This window comes from Saimiri boliviensis, chromosome 15, assembly GCF_048565385.1.
Source record: "Saimiri boliviensis isolate mSaiBol1 chromosome 15, mSaiBol1.pri, whole genome shotgun sequence".
Taxonomy (NCBI): Eukaryota; Metazoa; Chordata; class Mammalia; order Primates; family Cebidae; genus Saimiri; species Saimiri boliviensis.
The window spans coordinates 5,241,950-5,262,133 of NC_133463.1; the positions used below are offsets into that span (position 1 = coordinate 5,241,950).

Here is a 20,184-nt window from a genome sequence, read left to right on the forward strand (position 1 = left end):
TACTTCATGTATCTTCTCAAATGTCACCTCCTGAAGAACATTTTTTTTTTCTTATGGATTTGTGTATGTTGAACCAGGCTTGCATCCCCAGGGAACATTTTTTCTATCACGATTCATAAGTGGCAATGCCCCCAAGGTTAGTACTCCTTAATGCTTTTAACCGGCTTTATCACTCCCTGACATATTATGATTAAGCATTTTCTTATTCGCTTTTTGGTTTGTCTTGGTACCACTCAACCCAAAACTCCAGGAGGCAGAGATGTCATCTGTTTTGCTTACTGCTATGGCCCCACACTGGAACCGTGCCTGGCATGCCTCAAGCACACAATCCATTTTTTTGGTTGAATTCCTACTATGGCTATTTCTGTAGCCCCCAAACAAAACCCTTTCTGAAATAGTAGTGAGTATATACAGTCTTGAACTTCGCTTGAAAATGTTTCCACAGTTTAAAGTTATTTGTATTTGTTTCAAAGAAATAGCTACATGTATGTGTGGGGTCAGTGTAGGGGGAAGACAGTATCTAATGGGACTGGGATGGAATGAGCAATCTTCAATCATTCATTAGAAAAAGACTCAGAAGTCAGGCCAAAGATGCTATCATCCATATTAATGAGAACTAATTGAGCAGTTTGGCCAAAAACTTCTCCTGCATCTGACAAAATGTGCAGGACTAATTGAACACATTTTATGAGACATTTTGCTGCCAGATACCATTTCCCACAATGATCTGCACTTTTTACATCTCCCTAGGCAGGATACTAATACAGTATACTAGGCCATATAAATAGAAGAGCAATTTTAAGTGACACAAGTGTTCCCTTTATATCCCATGGTGGTCAGATCCATATGAATCCATTCTGCCACTTTATGGTTTTTACTACTTGAGGGATTTGGGAAAAGTGGAATCAGTTGCAGTGGAGGGACACTAAGATAATTAAATAGCTAAAACATAGCACCTATGAGAAAGGCCAATCATTTGCTTCATTTGATTTTATAAAGAGAAAGCTGAAAGGTGATTTCATAATCGTCCTCAAGGATATAAAAGGTTACTTTTTAAAAAGTGACCACCTGTTTTTAATTACAATTGAAGAAAGATTAAGAAAACAATAGTATCAACTGCTGTGTGAGGATAGTTTTCAAAAAGGAAGACTGGAATGTTGAAGAACAAATTCTGCATGCAAAGTATTAAAGATTAAGAATTGTAATTTTGTTCTTAGTAGATATTTAAATGTGGGGTTGTTTGAATTATTTTTTGAATGCAGGGCCAAATGACTAACCGCAATTGCTACTGTTTGTGACCCTCTGATATCACCATTTATATAAACAAGTAATATTTCCCCCTCACTGAATAGCCATTTCTCTGAAAAACCATATGTTCTCTGCCTGTAGGTTTTCTAAGCATGATTTTGAGAACTTCTTTTTTTATTAAGATGCAATTAGACTCAGAGATAGAATATTAGAGTTAAAATCTGGAAGATGAATCTTAGAACTATTAATTCAAACTGTTAATCTCACTAAGCAATTTTGAACGCAGTCTATTCAACGATATAAGAAATTAATTTTGTTTTATGTATCTCTTGTTTGTTTGCTTTTCTGGTTCTAGGAATGCTAATTTATGGTAGTAAAGATTCTTTCGCCGGGCGCGGTGGCTCAAGCCTGTAATCCCAGCACTTTGGTATGCCGAGGCGGGTGGATCACGAGGTCAAGAGATCGAGACCATCCTGGTCAACATAGTGAAACCCCGTCTCTACTAAAAATACAAAAAATTAGCTGGGCATGGTGGCACGTGCCTGTAATCCCAGCTACTCAGGAGGCTGAGGCAGGAGAATTGCCTGAACCCAGGAGGTGGAGGTTGCAGTGAGCCGAGATCGCGCCATTGCACTCCAGCCTGGGTAACAAGAGCGAAACTCCGTCTCAAAAAAAAAAAAAAAAAAAAAAAAAAGATTCTTTCAATAATGTCTTAGGGAAAATTCTGTCTGATGTCAATCAAAATAATAATAAATACTGATTTAAGTATATTAAAAATTCAAGAATGCAAATAAAGCAGAATGATAAAAAGAGTTTTTATGATAATCACATTCTACATATGATCTATCCACATTTAAAAAATTATCATATAAAAAAGTGTTTTATCTCTTAAGGTGTACACCATTTTTCCATATGTGCAACTTATCTTTACTCAAATTCACTTTTAAAAATAAAAACAAAAATACAACTTCACTTTTCCAAGCCCTGTGGAAAGCTAAATCTAAGACATTTAAGTTAGTGAAGGAGATTAAGCCATGATGTGCAGATTGATTTAGCAAATAAATCAGTAAGGATGCTATAAACAAAGGGGCATGTCAGAAGAACAAAAATATGGTTGTGGTCAATGTATTCTCTGCTTATGACAAATATAGGAAAATAGCCTTGCTTTTGCTCCAATAAATTGGTTAATGTATTTGCTTCTGAAGGAGATAAATTCAAGTGACATGAGAGACACTAGCAGAAAGAACTATGCCATTTAAACTGCTAATCCTCTAGGGTAAAAAAGATGTCTAGGAATTCAGCCATTATCTACCTTATGTAAGCCACTTCCCAAGCCTAAAATTGCCAGTCTTTGGATATGTTTTTTTAACTCTGATAATAAATAGCTATGGAGATCAGTACTTATATTTATGCAGGTATTTTAAGCTGGCACAGAATTCATACACTTTTGTGGGCACATACACACACATACAGCACAGATCTCTAGAGAATGGAGGATTATCTATGTAGTACACAATTCTGGTGAGCATGTTCTCATCAGTGTGACTACCATTAGCTAATTGTGCTGAGAAGATGAAGCCTTCTTGTCTCTACTTTATATATATTAATTCTAGCATGGCAATATCACACTGTATTATAGAGACAGGTGTGTGTGTGTTCTTGGGTGCAAGGATACCACAACACATATGGGACTCAGTGTTAGATATGTTCTAGTTTTGTAGCAGTAGTCTATTTCAACTATGGAATATTGAAATTATTATGAGATATATGTAACACAATGGAGTACTTAATATTTTCAGGTCACTTCTTCTAAGTGATATACACTGATTATTTCTTTTAATCTTCACAGGTTCGTTAAGGCAGGTACTATCAGGCAGTATCATCTCCTGTGCAAATGCCTGCACTGATTCTTAGAGAGATAAAAGAAGTGGTCAAAATTCATATTCAAACTTAAGCTGAATGTCTGCCAAATTAATGGTTTTAAATTTTAGGCCAGTTATTAATAGCTTCTAAAGTGGGAGAGTGATCAATGTGTTTGAGACCTATTTCCCTTGTTAGATAAATTAAGATTGTAGCCAACTTTGGTGGATTATTTTAAAAATTTAACTAGAGATGGCATTTGAAGAATATGTCAATTTATATAAGGGTTTATATTTTCCTAAGAAGAAGGAGGAAATTTAAACTTGTATTCTTTCTTTTCCTCAGGAAAATCAACTAAAACTCAGGAAAAAAAAAATAATTTGCATATATAAATGTTAATTTGATTTTTAAAACAATTTTTTAAATGTCACAAATGTAGTGAATTTTATTTACAATTATTTAAAAATTTATTTAAAACTAATGATTGTGAAAATAACTTACTTTTCTCAGTAGTTGAAAATATTTTCAAGAATAAAGTGGTTTTATGCAATTAAAGTCATCAGCTTGAAATCACAAGTAATACAAATAGATCATGAAATAGACTCCTGTAAGCTTCCAAGTAACCAAATAGAAAAATCTACATGACCTGCACAAAATAAAAATGAAAAAAATTCAAAACGTCTGATTATAGACAACCATGAAACCCCACAGAATGACAGCAAGAGATGAAAAAAGAAAAAAAAAATTAACAAAACAGAAAACAACTAAGTAGCAGTGATGAATCCTTAACTATCAATACTAATCTTGAGTGGGAATCAATTAAATTCTTCAATAAATGAATGAATGGTTAAAAAACAAAACCCAACTATATGCTGGCTACAACACATTTATCTCCCTTTTAAGGACACATGGAAGAAATACGAAAAAGCATTCCATGCAAACAGAAACTAAAATGAATCAGGGATAGCAATACTTATATTAAACAAAGTAGATGCTGAATCAAAAACTATAAAAAGAGACAAATAAGGACATTATATAAATAAAGGGTTAAGTTCTTTAAGAGTATATAACAATTACCAATATATAAATGTACCCAACTGTAGGGCACCTAAATGTATAAAGGATCTGAAAAGAGAAATGAATTGCAATATAATAATTATAGAGACTTCAATATTGGACAGATCATCCAGACAGAAATTCAATAAGGAAATATTATGTTTGAACAGCATGTTAGACAAAATGTATCTAATGGACATTTGTAGAACATTCCTCTTAAAAGCAACAGAATACACATTCTGCTCAAGGACACATGGAGCATTCTCCAGGATAAATCATTTAAGCTACAAGACAAGTCTCAGAAAATTTACAAAAATTAAAATTATTTCAACCACAGTAATATGAAACTAGAAATCAGTAACAGTAAGGATTTTATAAATTCACAAATACACAAATATTAAACAGCATACTCATAAACAATCAATGGGATAATAATGAAATTAAAAGATACATTTAAAAATTCCTTGAGACTAATGAAAGTGAAAACATAACATACCAAAACCTATGTGATACAGAAAAAGTAGATCTAACAGGGACATTTATATCAACAACCACGTACATTAGAAAAGAAGAGAGATTTCATAAAAATAACCTAATGTTACACCTCAAGAAACTAGAAAAGCAAGAGGAAACAGCCCAAAATTATTACAAGAAAGAAAATAATAAAGAACATAAATAAATGAGTTAGAGACTGGAAAAAAAATCAAAGAAATGAAGAGTTATTTTTCTGAAAAAATAAATCATATTGACAACCTTTAGCTAGACAAAGAAAAAAGATAAAAGACTCAAATAAATAAAATCAGGGATTAAAAGTGAAACTTTACATCTCATACAACAGAAATGTAAAGGATTGTAAGCAAATTTATGAAAAAGTATATTCCAATAAATTGGATAACTTATAAGAAATAAATATATTTTGGGATACATACAACTTTCTAAGAACAAATGTTGAATAAATAAAAATCTGAAGAGACCAACAATAAGTGAGGAGACTAAATTTGTAGTAAGAAGTCTCCCATCAAAGAAAAGTCCAAGGCCTGATGGCCTCATTGTTGAATTCTATCAAATATTTAAAAAATAACTGATGCCAATACTCCACCAATTACTCCAAATAATTCATGAGGGAACACATTCAAACTTTTTATGAGGACGTTATCCTGATACCAAAGGCAAAGACATCAAAAGAAAAAAAAATTATAGGCTATCATCCTTTATAAACATAACTGTGAAAATCCTCAACAAATAGTAGTCAAACCAATTCAACAACACATTAAAAGGATCATTTACCATGATCGAGTGGGATTTATCCCTGGAATGTAAGAATGGTTTAACATTTGCAAATTAATAAATAGGATACACCACATTAATGAAATGAAGGACAAAAATCATATAATCATTTTATACAACACAAAGCATTTGACAACATTCAACATTCTTTCATGATAAAAAAAAAGAAAGAAAAACTTCCAACAGATTAGTTATAAAATAAATGTACTTCAACTCAATAAAGACTATATGACAAGCCAAAAGCCAACATCATTCTCAACAAGAGAAAGTTAAAAGCATTTTCTCTAAGACCTGAGACAAGACAGAGATGCCCACTCTCACCACTCCTGTTCAATATAGTGTTGAAAGTCAGAGCCAGAGAAATTAGGCAAGAGGAAGTAATAAATGGAACACAAACCGAAAAAGAAAAAGTTAAATTGTCCTTGTTTGCAAGTGACATGATCTTATATGTTAAAAAAAAAAAAAACCCTAGAGACTCCCCTACTCACCCACATACACAAAAACTTAGAAATAAGAAAAATTTTGTAAAGCTGCAGGATACAATATCAACACACAAAATTGGTAGTGTTTCTTTACACTAACAACCAATGTTTTGAAAAAAAAAAAAAAACTCAAGAGAACAATACCATTTATAATACATACACAGAATACTTAACAATAGACTGTTTCTGACAGTCAAGTATATGTTATTACTGAGTAGATAATCCAAAATATTAATAGCAATTAGTGAAGAAATTATGAGTGACTTTTAATTTTTGTCTTTGGGTTTTATTTCTTATTTATTTATTCTTAGGAGGTACGAGTGTATATTTCTTACATGCATATATCTTTTACTGGTGAAGTGTGAGCTTCCAGTGCACCTGTTGCCCAAATAGATAAAATTGTAATCTTTACTCATCTTCCAGCCTCTTATCTTCTGAAGTCTTCAATGTCTATTATTCCACTCTATATGTCCAGGTGTGCCCATTGTTTAGTTCCTACTTATGTGTGAGAATATACAGTATTTGACTTTCTAGTCAAAGCATTTGACTTAATAGGTGAGAATTTTCAGTATTTAACATTATATATATATATATGTAATGTTCATTATCCAGCACATAGGTTGATATCATATATTTGTTATTGTGAATAGTGCTGTGATAACTATATGAGTACAGGTCCTGTTTTGATAAAATAGTTTCTTTTCTTTTGGATATATACCCAGTAGTGGAATTGCTACATTGAATGGTAATTCTATTTTTATTTCTTTGGGAAATCTCCATATTGTTTTTCATAAAGGTTGCACTAATTTACATTTCCACCAACAGTATATAAGCATTTTCTTTTGTCTGCATCCTTACCAAATCTGTTGTTTAAGACTTTTTGGTAATAGCCATTCTGACTGGGGTAAGATGGTATCTCATTGTGGTTTAAATTTGAATTTATCTTATGATTAGTGATATTAAACATTTTTTCATATGTCTGATGGTCACTTGTATGTTTTATTTTGACAAAGTATCTATTAATGTCCTTTGACCACAATTTTTTTTTTTTTTTTTTGAGAGTCTCACTCTGTCACCCTGAGAAAGAGTCTCCTTTGTTGCCCAGGCTTGAGTGCAGTAGTACGATCTTGCTTTACCTGCTTTTTAATGGGGTTATTTGTTTTCTCTTGTTGAGTTGTCTGAGTTCCTTGTAGATTCTGGATATTAACCCTCTTCTAGTTTCATGGATTGCAAATATTTTTTCTCATTCTTGGGTTCTGTGTTTACTTTGTCAGTTACTTTTTTGCTGTGGAAAAGTTTTTAATTTAATTAAGTCCTCTTTGTCTATTTTTGTTGTATTTGCTTTGAAAACTTGGTCTTAAAATCTTTGCCTAGGCCAATGTCCAAAAGATGTCCCTAGGTTTTCTTCTGAGATATTAATGGTTTCAAGTCTTACAGTCTTTAATTCGTCTTGAGTTTTTTTTTTTTTTTTTTTAATGTGGTTAATTTTTTATACGGTGAGTGATAGGAGTCTGGTTTCATTTTCTGCATATGGGCATCCAATTTTCCTAGCACCATTTATGAAATAAGTTGTCCCTTAGCCAGTGTATATTTTTGTTGAGTTTATCAAAGTTCAGTTAAGTGTAGGTATATGGCTCTATTTCTAGGATCTTTCTTCTTTTCCATTGAGCTCTTTGTCTGATTATAAAATCAGTACCATGCTATTTTGGCTACTACAGCCACCTAGTACTATTTGAAGTCAGGTAACGTTATGCCTCCAACTTTGTTATTTTTGTTTACAATTTATTTGGCTAATTTGGAGTCTTTTTTTTTTTTTTTTTTTTTTTTTGCTCCACATCAATTTTAGGATTTATTTTTTAATTCAGTGAAAATCACATTAGTATTTTGATAGAAATTGCATTGAATTTCTAGATTGTATTGGGAAATACAATTATTTTAACAATATTAATTCTATTGATCCATGAGTATGGGCTGTTTTGTCATTTGTTTGTGTCAACTATAATTTCTTTTTTCAGTGTTTTGTAGTTTCTCTTGTAGAGATCTTTCACCTTCTCACTTAAATATATTTCTGGATTTTTTTTTTGGAAGTTATTATAAAGAGCATTGCCCTCCTTTCAACTGCATTATTGTTGCTGTGGAGAAAAGCTATTGAATTTTGTATGTTAATTTTGTATCATAAAACTTTATTGAATTTATTCATACAATCTAAAAGTTTTTTGGTGTAGTCTTTAGAATTTTTTGAGGTATATGATTATATCATCAGCAAACCAAGATAAATTGACTTCCTGTTTTCCAATTTGGATGCATTTGGTTTGTTTCTCTTGCCTGATTGCTCTGGCTAGTTCTTTATTACTATGTTAAATAGGAGTGGTAGGAGTGGACCTCCCTCTCATATTCTAGTTCTTATGGGGAATACTTCCAACTTTTCCATTTTCCGTGTGATGTTGACAGTGGGTTTGTCATAGATGACATTTATTATTTTGAGGCGTGTTCCTTCTATGCCTCATTTGTTGAGGGTTTTGAGCTTGTGCTCTTATGAAATGATGTTAAATTTTATCAAATTCTGTTTCTGTGTCTACTGAGATAATCATATGATTTTTGGCCTTAATTCTATTTGGGTAACATATGACATTTATTTGTTTGCATATGTTGAATTATTCTTGCACCTCTAGTATAAAATTGAGTTGATCATGATGTAATATCTTTTTTATGTGTTGGATTTAGTTTGTTTAGAATTTTTTGAGAATTTTCATATCTGTGTTAGTCAGGGATATAGGTCTCTGGTTTTATTTTGTTGTTGTTGTGTTTCTGCCTGGCTTTGGTAACAGGGTGATACAGGCTTTGTATAATAAGGTAGAGAGAAATTCCTTTTCAATTTTTTGAGCTGTTTCAGGAGTATTGGTACCAGTTCTTCTTTGTACATTTGCTAGAATTTGGCTGTGAATCCATCTCTTCGTGGCTTTTTCTTTGTTGGTCGATATTTCTTAGTTGAGAGGTTTTTTTTTTTTTTATTGGATTTTAAATTCAATCTTGTTTTTTGTCTATTGATGGTTTCTATTTCTTCTTGATTCAATCATAGGAGGTTGTATGATTTCAAGAATCGTCTCTTTCCTCTAGGTTTTCTAGTTTGTGAGCATATATGGATAAAGGTGGTGTCTCAGTGCTGCTACCTCGACCAAGAAGAATGAGATGTGATCTTCTCTCATGTCCCAGTTTTGGTGGGCTCACCACCTTCCCAACTTTGCCAGCAGGTCTGGCTATTGACTTAGTGTAGTTTGCTTCTAGCTGGCAACACAAACTGCCCCAGGTCCTAGGAGTCACTGCCCAGCTCAACACCATACCACCCAAGCAAATCCCCTCCATCTCTGGTGAGGGAAGGGGGTGAAATGGAAGATGGGGAAAGCCTGGTTCCATCACACCAGTGGCTGGAGCCCATGTCATACTTGATTCTCAGTTCTGGCTGTGGGAACCTCTTTCCTGCTTGAGCACCAGATCCCCAGGACCCAGCTAGAGTCTTTTTAACGGCAAAGGCTGTCACTGCTGCTAGTTTTATGGACTACGCGCAGCTTGCAAAGAGCTAGAATCATGAATGGTGTTCTGTTGTATGTTCCCAGGTCTAGGGAATGCATGTGATACTTACTAGAGCAGTTACTTCTTACAGTCTCTTAGCCACTCCCCAAGGTAGATCAAGGGCTTGGAAGGGTCAAGATGCTCTATTCTCTGCCAGTTCCCAAGGTAGATGCAGGACTTGGAAAAGTCAACCTGTTCTCCTGTGGCCTGAATTACATGATTCTATACTAAGGAAGTGGACCACAGAGAGATACTCACTCACCCTCTCCCATATTGGGAACTCACTCTCTTCTCATTTTCAGCCAATCCCAGCCACACATGCTTACTACTCTTTTTTTTTCTGGTCAGATTCTGGAGTTTCCTTATGTCTTTCTGTTGAACTCCTGTGTTCCCTTTTGGGTAATATATTTGTAACACATTAGTGTCTTAATCAATTAGAGGTTTGCTTTGCCAAGGCTGAGAACTTGCCTGGGAAAAAAACAAAACTCACATGGAGATCTGTACCCTGTGCTTTTTAAAAGAAAGGTTTCTATGAAATTCAATATTTATTTGTTTTTGTTTGTTTGTTTGTTTTTTGTTTTTTGTTTTTTGTTTTTGGAGACAGAGTTTCGCTCTTGTTACCCAGGCTTGAGTGCAATGGCGCGATCTCGGCTCACCGCAACCTCCGCCTCCTGGGTTCAGGCAATTCTCCTGCCTCAGCCTCCTGAGTAGCTGGGATTACAGGCACGCGCCACCATGCCAAGCTATTTTTTTGTATTTTTAGTAGAGACGGGGTTTCACCATGTTGACCAGGATGGTCTCGATCTCTCGACCTCGTGATCCACCCGCTTCGGCCTCCCAAAGTGCTGAGATTACAGGCTTGAGCCACCGCGCCTGGCCTGAAATTCAATATTTAACAGGGAAAAAGCAAATAGGGGAAGGAAGAAAGAAAGAAGTCTGGGTAGGCAATAAGGTATGTGGACACATTCTTGTTAGGCCTCTTATTAATGTACAGAAAAGCTACATTTTACATAAAGTAAAGTAAACATTAATTACAGCTTTTTGGGAATGGAAAAAAAGGCAGTTTTTTGCATGACTTGCTACCTAAGCTTAGCCCTTTGATATAATGAGTTTGGGATCCCAAGATTTGATTTTTTTTTCATATGTGCAAAGTGTGATTGTCTACACACTATTGTTATTCTTCTAAGTGGATGAAGTACTCTGGAAAAACATCCAGTCAGCCATCTTGAAAAAAACAACTGTTATTTCTTTGGAATATTGCCTTATAAATCTGAGAGATGTCCAGTGAAGGACAGCATATGGTTATCAGTCTAGAGAAAGTGCTCAGAGAACTTGGAAAATTTGAAAAAAATAGAAGATACTTCTGGAGAAGTGAGAAAATTGAGAAAAATACAAAAGATGTGTTCTTGATGTGTTTAGCTATTATTATTATCATTACCATTACTAAATGATACTTTCCAATTAGCAAAAATGTACGCTGGAAGCTATTGCTTTTACGTGAGCATCAGTCACACTGACAAAAAAAGAAATGCTTGCAAAGAGCAAGCCATAGAAGGCAAGTTAGGAAATGATATATATGTTTATCTATATTTATTTTATTGAATCAACACTGACAACAGAAATACCCAACATTACGTCCTTCCATGTATTAAAGACTAAGCAAAAAATTAAAAATAGTATATTATTTAATCATCAGATCAATTAATTATTTCCACTTTATTGATGAGTAAAGGAAGCTGTACATATGATAATCAACTTGTCGAGGGTTACCTGCTGATAACTAAAAGAGAGGAGATTCATATTCAAACAGAATCCTTAAGCTAGAGCTAGTGTTCTTATCACCTTTTTGCAGCTCTTGCATGTGTGTGCGTGATAGAATGAGGGTGAGAAAGAGGAATATCTACATTCTTATTTATACCTATGTGGATGATCACGTGTAATATTCATTATTCTACTAATGCTTCTAGTAAATGCCAGTCTCTATGAGTATCTTATTTAGTTTTTCAGTTAGTTACATATGTTATTGATTGCATATAACTTGATAATGACTGCAATCATAAAGGAATACATTCTTTTGAAATGTCATAGGCAGGAATGGTAGAAACTCCAGTATGAAAAATCCAGTGTAAATTATTTTAGATGATTACTTTGAAAGTAGATCTTTGAAGTGTTTGAGCTACAGTCACTTTTCACTAAATTTCTGTTAAAGGATCGCCTGCTTTTTATGCAGTTTCTCCTTGTCCCACTCATCCATTCTTAGTTATCTAAAGCTTAGAGTCCCTGCTGCCTCCTTACAGGAAACCCTCCAATGGCTTTTCCTGGCAGGTGCATTCTGTGAATTTCTTAGCAGGATCACCTGGTCTTCTTCAGACTTGCACGTGATTGCTCTGCACTTGCCTTTAAGTGCTGATGGTACTACACTCTCTCCCTACAATACAACTTACCCTCCTACTTTCCCTCAAGATGATTTATCACCCCTTATTCTGCTTCCTTAACATGTTACCTCTATAGCACTGTCAAATGCTTATTGTTTTTACATATTTCTCTCACTAAACTGAGACCTGGATGCTCACATGCCATTTGTGGTGTCAGTCAGTTCATGAGAAGTATCATATAAATAACAACATCAAATGACAACAAGTACTCAGAGATGCTGAAACTATATTTGCAGAGTTGAATAGAGAATACTTTGTCTGAGAGAGTCACCAGTTGGGTAATATAATAGAAAATCTTAAATTGAGTTTTTAAAGAGTAAATGAGTAAAGTTTTGCCAAGAAAATTGAAAATCTTACATGAAGGCCATTATAAGATCCTATTAATACATGTAATTTATGAAAAGGAAAAAAATACCAAAACGTTCTAACCAATAATGACATTATATAACCTTTTTATTAGGAGAAAGACTAAGGTCAATTTAATAAACCATAAAATTGGCAAAGTTTCTGGAAACTGCAAAGTTGACTTATAGTTTTTGTTCCAGTGTGATCAATTTAAAAAGCTCTTGTAGATGTCGAAATACCTGCAGTATAAAGAAAGTGTGCAATAAAAATTTTGCTATAGTAGCTTGTCATTTTACTGTGTTCACGTCCAAAATGTATAACCAGATTATCATCCCATGTCCTTCCCTGGCTTCCGCTCTTAATGTTTCTGCCACCTTTTATTTGAATTTCTGGAATGCTCCACTTGCTCTTACTTCAGGTCCCAGCCAGCCCCATCCACTCTCTGGAAAGAACACCCTTTATCTACTCTTTATCTTCAGTCTTCTAGATGTTTTTGGGTACTGTTTAAAATTTATTTCCTAGAGAACGTTTCTCTGGCTTTTCAATCTATTGTGATGTACTATCTCATTCTTATTATTATATATGTTTTGAGATGGAATTTCACTCTTGTTGCCCAGGCTGGAGTGCAGTGGCCCAATACTGGCTCACTGCAACCTTCCCATTTCAGGTACAAGCAATTCTCCTGCCTCAGCCTCCCATGTAGCTGGGACACATGCCACCACACCTGGCTAATTTTTGTATTTTTAGTAGAAACAGGGTTTTGCCATATTGGACAAACTGGTCTGGAACTCCTGACTTCAGGTGATTCACCTGACTCGGCCTGCCAAAGTTCTGGGATTACAGATGTGAGCCATCACACCTAGCCTCTTTTTTTTTTTTTCCAACATAACGGCACTTATAATAATTTGTATAAACATGGTTACTTGTGTGGTTATTATCAGTCATTGTTTTCCCTCTAGACATTATAATCCCAAAATTGCTAAAAAATATTTACAATCAGTTTATCATTGGATCGTACTCACAAAAATACTGTGTTTATTTTTTCTCCCTTCAGAGAGTAGGAAAATCAATAAGCACAGTGTTTATCGTCCTTTTAGCTTTCTGAGCATCTACTGGCAGCAAGGGTCAGAGTTAAATTCTACAGCCCTGGGAGTAACTGCCTTCCATTAACTCTCTTCCAGTGATTATAAGAATGCAAGCAGGAAATAAAGAAAATATTATTTTTAAAACACTTGCCAAAGCAGAGAATTCCATCTAATATTTTGGGTGTTTAATAATTATACACTTATATCCCTCCTTATATAAGAGAAATGATTAAAGATACCAGTGATTAACCCTGTGACAATTTTCAGTACACTGCAACGTATATACAGCATATATACTTTCATGAGTCATTTAACAATGGAGATGTATTCCAGAAAGTGCCTCTCAGTTAGATGATTCCACTATTGTACGAACACCACAGAATGTGCTTACACAACCTGAGACGGCATCCCCTACTGCGCAGCTGTGTTATACAGTATAGCTATTGCTCCTAGGCTACACACCTGTATAGCATATAACTGTACTGAATACTGTAGGCAAAAGTAACACAATGATAAGTAGTTGTTTTAACACATCTACACACAGAACAAGTAAAGTGAAAATACAGTTTAAACGACTTTAAAAAGTGGCACACAGATACAGGGCACTTACCATGAATGGAGCTTGCAGGATGGAAGTTACTCTGGTTGACTCTGTGAGTGAGTGTGAAGCCTAGAGCGTTACTGTACAGCACTGTAGGCTTTATGAATACGGAACACTGAGGCTACACTACATTTATAAAAGGTATTTTTCTTTCTTTGATAATAAATTAACCTTAGCTTACTACAACAGTTTTTACTTTACAAACTTAATTTTTTTAAGTTTGGACTTTTTGAAAAAAGGCTTAGCTTAGTCATGTAGCTGTAAGAAATTATTCTATATTCTTATTCTATTATTCTATGTGTTTTTCTACTTTTAAATTTATAATTTTCTTTTTTTTTTCTTTTTAAATATTTTTGTTAAAAACTAAGACAGAAACACACACATTAGCCTAGACCTACACAGAGAGAGTCAGGATATCCAATATCACCTCTTCCACCATCATATCTTGTCCCACAGGAAGATATTCTGGGAAAATAACATGCATGGAGCTGTCATCTGCTCTGATAACAATGCCTTCTGGATACCTTCAGAAGGACCTGCCTGAGGTGTTTATAGTTAACTATTTTTAATAATTAGAAGGAGTACACTAAAAAATCAATAAAAGTTTAATACAGTAAATATATAAACCAGTAACATAGTCTTTATTATTATTAAGTATTATGTACAATACATCATAATTGTATGTGCTAGCCTCATACAACTGTCAGCACAGCAGGTCTGTTTACACCAACATGACCACAAACACATGAGTAATGTGGTGTTCTATGACATTACAATGGCTATGGCATTGGTAGTGCATGGAAAGTTTTCAGCTCCATTATCTCCTTACAGGATCACCATCGCATATGCAGTTCATCATTAACCCAAACGTCCTTAAGTGGCACATGACTGTAGTTAAAGTGCTATCTCTGACATACTGTACTGGATTACTCCCTTTCATAAATTATTTGCTTCACTGTTTTTTCTCATGTTAACATGTCTTAAATTGGAATACGCATAAATTTGTGAACACTTTAGCTGAAAACTTCTGGTAAGACCAAGAAATTGCCAGCATCAAAGTTGTCTTTGTGATACAATAAAATACAGTTACACAAGTAAGGTAAATATGCATTGTCTTTTTAAGCAATATGGCTGTAGACAAGTTAGGCTCATTTCTTTATTCATTTCTCATGGATAAGAATATTTTAACTTACTTATAAAGTTCTTAAAATTTACAAACATGTACATAAGCATTATCTGATTTCAACATCATAACGATTATGTAAGGAAGGGGAGAGATAGTGTGTCAGCCCTTTGTATGGTAATAAACCAAGTCCCATATGTTAAATGCTTTGCTGTTTATACTGTTAGTAAAAGTTAATGTCAGAAACCCTAAATTCTATTTTTTGGACATGTTTCAGTGTAAAGACCGAGATCTCATGTGTTAGTTATTGGCTTTGAAGCCTGGAGTTCTGGAATAATTTTTAACGAAGACTTGGTGAAGTCACAGAATGTTAATCTTTTTAACTGTGGCTTCCGTACCTTGCTCCAGTCAGGAAGGGCCAGGTTAGCAATGTGAAGTGATGTGTGCCAGCCTGTGTAACTCCAGGTTTTCACCAGGACAGTGACCTTCTGGACCGGCGGAAACACTGCTTCACCGTGCAGTCGGAGTCTGGGGAGGACCTGTACTTCTCAGTGGAGCTGGAAAGTGACCTCGCCCAGTGGGAAAGAGCCTTCCAGACAGCAACCTTTCTAGAAGTAGAACGGATACAGGTGAGAGTCCGTAGGACTGCAGGATCTGTGCCTCTCTCAAATGCATGACAGTTCGTTCCAAAGTAGTATAAAAATACAGTTCTAGGAGTCTTGACCTCCTCAAAGACATTCCGTCGTTAGCCATTTTTGTTTAGTGATTAGTAATATAACTCTGAATAAAATTTTAAGTTTTCCGCAACTTGATCTTTCCAGGCTATTTCCTACTACTAATCAAAAATATATTTCTAATTTTAATTAGACATTGCTCTGAACTCAATCTAATATAGAAAATGCTCTGATTTAATTAATTGCTGACACGGTCACTTCCTATTTTCCAAATATGACCTCATTTCCAGCCTGTTGGCTTCATTTACTCACAATGCTCTTTCTTCTAGAAAGCCTTACTTTTGTCTCTGTCATTCAAAGCCACAAAGAGTTTTTGAAACTTTTTCTAAAGGTCATGTCATCCAGGAACATGTTCCTGATTTCCAGTCTACCCTGCCCAATGCTTGCCAATACTCCACTTACAACTATCCTGTTCAAACAACGCTCTTCTTCTCACTTTTGAATACAATGTAACCTACTTGTCTGTTTTTTTAAGGATTGCTCACACTCAGTCTGTGTTGTATTGGAGTGACATGTGCTTATCATTCTCTGCACTAAATTATTGGCTGTTTGGAATTATCTTATTAATATGCCAACCAAAGTCAATGCATTTTACACATCATGAGCATTCAACAGATATTTATTGAACTTTGTTTCTTAAATGTGATGTTACGCCTAGATCAAACTTTATAGAGCCCTCAGCCTCAGTTATTCACAAGACTATTGAGTGAAACAGTCTCCCAAAGTTGGTTCTGTGACTGACCTCAAATAGACCTGTGGACAAATGGAAATGTTATCATGTGCTTGCCACATGGAAATGGACCCATAAAGCAAGGATCTAAATACACACATGGACACCTAAGTTTGAAAACAAATATGACATTGACTATACTGCTGTGTTTGCCTAAGACAGGATTATTGGATCCATGTTTTTTCAACATGTTGAACTGATTTCTGTCTTCTGACTACAAACCTGTGTAGTCAACACATGAAGTTGTACCAGTATGACATTACAATCAGGGAAAGAGGTCAGAAAGAAAACTCCAATTACAGTTTTTAAAATTGTTTCCTTGACTCTTTTGAATAACTCTGTTTTTATTTATGTATCTAAAAAGTCTTAAATAGATAAAAAATTTCTACAATTTAACTCATAGAACTTCAATTCATAATATAGATATTATAATATCAAAAATGGAAACATCAAAAACTTACTAAATATGCTTTTATTCAAGAGTCAAGATCCAAGACCGTTTAAAGTATTAAAATATAATTTAATTGAACATAATTTAATTTGTTATTTAAATTGATATTTTTAGGTGTTTAAAATTATCATTTCTCTACAATAATTCATTTCACTTGGAAATAACTACAAGGTAATTTTAACATTTTGGTTCCAATTTAGTACTTTTTTAAGTTTCCTGATATTTATAAACCAGATAGAGATAAAATCTTTGAATCTGGGCCTCGTATTCTATAAACTTATGTCAAAAAATACACTGCCCTATCTCCTTACCCATTCACAATGGCAATTTAAGATAGGTGTCAGAAGTGAAAAATCAAATATTTAATGCCTTTTTAGCTTTTAATTGCTCTACATATCTTATAACTCTCTTTTGTTTATTGTATAAGAAATCAATGGGGAACACTTTTGTAGTGTTATTTTCAAAATTCAAGTATGTAAATATATTTACATGAAGAACCTTACACATTTTTCTTCTATATTCTTAATTTATCTCTTCCATTAAAGTTGGTAGGAAATTAAATAAAGGAGGAACATATGTTCTATTGCAAAACAGGCAGGAAAAAAAATCAATCAATTGACTTTTAAAGTGTTTCTCATTTGAACTTCCTTAAAAAGGATAATGTATTTATTTATTTTTCTCTGTATAATTTGTTTTTAATGAAACAAATTAAACAACAAATTAAATATTTCAATATTAAACCTATGATAAGTATATTCATGATATGCTATTAACATAAATTACAGAACTTGACACTATATATAAATTGAAACTTCAGTGAGTCTCAATTTATAGCACATTTATTTGTTTCAATTTAATGATTATTGAGAAAATCTAATTTGTGATGCTGAATTTAATAGAAAAATTTGAATGCACAGCAGCAAATTTGTTTTCACCTGACATTTTCTTGTTTAAATGACAGTACTTGAAATTAGCAAACCATTGTGTTTAAATTAGGAGGAAATTTTATAGCCTTAAACATTTCTTAATGTTGATAATAGTTTTAATAAAGTGCTAATGGGTGGATGTAAGCATGCACAATGCTCATGTATTAAACAAATATAATTACTCCCAAAAATGGACTTTTAAGGCTCATTATGTTCTTTAATCTGCTTTTTAACAAAAAGTAACTCTAAAAGAATATTTTTGCATTATTATAATTTTTCTATGCTAATAAGGCTTAAACACATGAAATGGAATTTTTGGTAAAGACAACTTGATATATTTAGTCATAATTATATTCAGAATGGGATTCAATTAATGTAGTTTTATATACAGTATTATAAAAACAAATATAATGTAAGGATAGGTATTGAAAATTGGCTTCAGATAATATTCTCTTCCTTTCTCTCTCTCTCTCTCTGTCTCTCTATCTCATACATAAATCATAAATATTTTTCATGACAGGCATATCCGACTGCAAATTAAAAGTAAATGCAAATAAAACTTATAGATGTAAAAATACATCATTGTTGCATATAAACCTCAAATTTTTATTATAAATTTTATTTATATCCTGTTTTCTTTGTATTTCAGTATCCATATTTACTAGTCTTTCCAAAGTATTTATAAAAGAAAAATTATTATATTATCAGATCTCATTGTGAAAAGTGACTGCTTATTGATTTTTAAAGAATTTTCTGTAGTTCTAAACAAATACATTGGAAAGTGGTAAATATCTTTAGGAATAGCTTGTGCAATATGGAAAAACAGAGAGAGACTCTTACAATCTAGATACATTGTTTTGACTTGGTTACTGAATCCGTGTTTGTGTGTGTGAGAATCTCTTTTAATAATATTCATGAAATTGATAATTGTGAAAATTCAAGACACTACTATTTAACAATAGTTACTTTTTAGTTTACTGAAAATGCACTGATACTTGGCTACATTATATAACAGCTTAACATAAACTTGCCCACACCTAAATCTTTTTATATACCACCTTTATTGTCAATATAGCAAAGACAGACAGTGTCACCCAATGTAAAGACAAAGCTGGGGGAACAGAATTGGAACCTTGGCCAGGCATACATCTTGGCAAGTTAAATAAAACCCAATACTCTCAGCATCTGTTTCATTAACATTAAAATGTTGATAATGCTCCCTTTTTTATACAACTAGTGTTAATATTAAATTAGATATTGTATAAAGTACTTATTGGAGAAGCTGTCACATAGTTCTTGATATTGAGCTTGCATTAGTAACATAAAAAGTAATAATACTTTCTGTTCCATCTAGTGCAAGACCTATGCATGTGTGCTAGAAAGTCATCTAATGGGACTCACGATTGACTTCAGCACAGGATTTATCTGCTTTGATGCTGCAACAAAGGTAATGCATTCAGGTCAGCTCTGAGAAAAAAGCTGCAAACATTCTAATCCAGGAATAGTTTAAATACCTCAAAACTCTTTTAATTGTCATCATGTCAAATTTAAGATCCTCATTTTTGTTAATGGAAGATAAATTATGCTTCAATTAACAAAAGTTTGAATTTTTAATAAAACAAATGTAGTACCACAAAACTGTAACTCTGTGAAAGTATATCTATCTATGTATCTATGTAACTAGCTAGCTAGCTAGCTATCATCATTTTACCTTTTCTTAAAGATATGACTTTATAATTGAAGAAACATTTTCTTTCCCAAAAAGCAATTTTAAAAAACTATGTTTAAACTTTATCTGCTTCAACTTCTGCAAGATAAAAATAAGAAAAAAAAAGAGGTTTTTGGGTTTTTTTAATGATTTATAGCTGACATGTTGGAATTATTGAATGGCGAAAATTTAAAGTTTAGTTTCTAGCTAGGGCGTATAACTTGTATAAACACTTTACTTAATAAGGATTATGCTCTACGAGGTGTTCTTAGAAAGTTTGTATCTCTAGGAGTGATGTACATTGAATGAGGAAGGGTACCTATTTAGCCAGTCATACCTGACAAAATCCCCTTTGATGACTATGGATGGAAAATGGCAAAGCGAAATGCACATTATTATCATTATTTTTAATTGGAAGTAATCGTAAAGTTCAACTGACCCCCATTTAACTGCTCATCTGCTTACAGTCACTGCTACAGTTTGTGACTTGAGGCTCTTGTCATCATGGAAGACATTCTCTTCCCTCTCATGAGGACGTCGGTT

The 20,184-nt window shown here is 33.5% G+C and overlaps 1 protein-coding gene across 3 annotated transcripts in view; it reads left to right on the forward strand.

Moving 5' to 3' along the window:
- The window catches only part of SNTG1 (syntrophin gamma 1), a 756,922-nt gene that overhangs the window by 682,782 nt on the left and 53,956 nt on the right, over positions 1–20,184 (forward strand). For all 3 annotated transcript variants that reach the window (XM_074386645.1, XM_074386647.1, XM_074386646.1), the window contains 2 exons: positions 15,569–15,721; positions 19,288–19,380. In XM_074386645.1, coding sequence (XP_074242746.1) covers positions 15,569–15,721; positions 19,288–19,380 — 246 coding nt within the window. The remainder of the gene's footprint in view (positions 1–15,568; positions 15,722–19,287; positions 19,381–20,184) is intronic.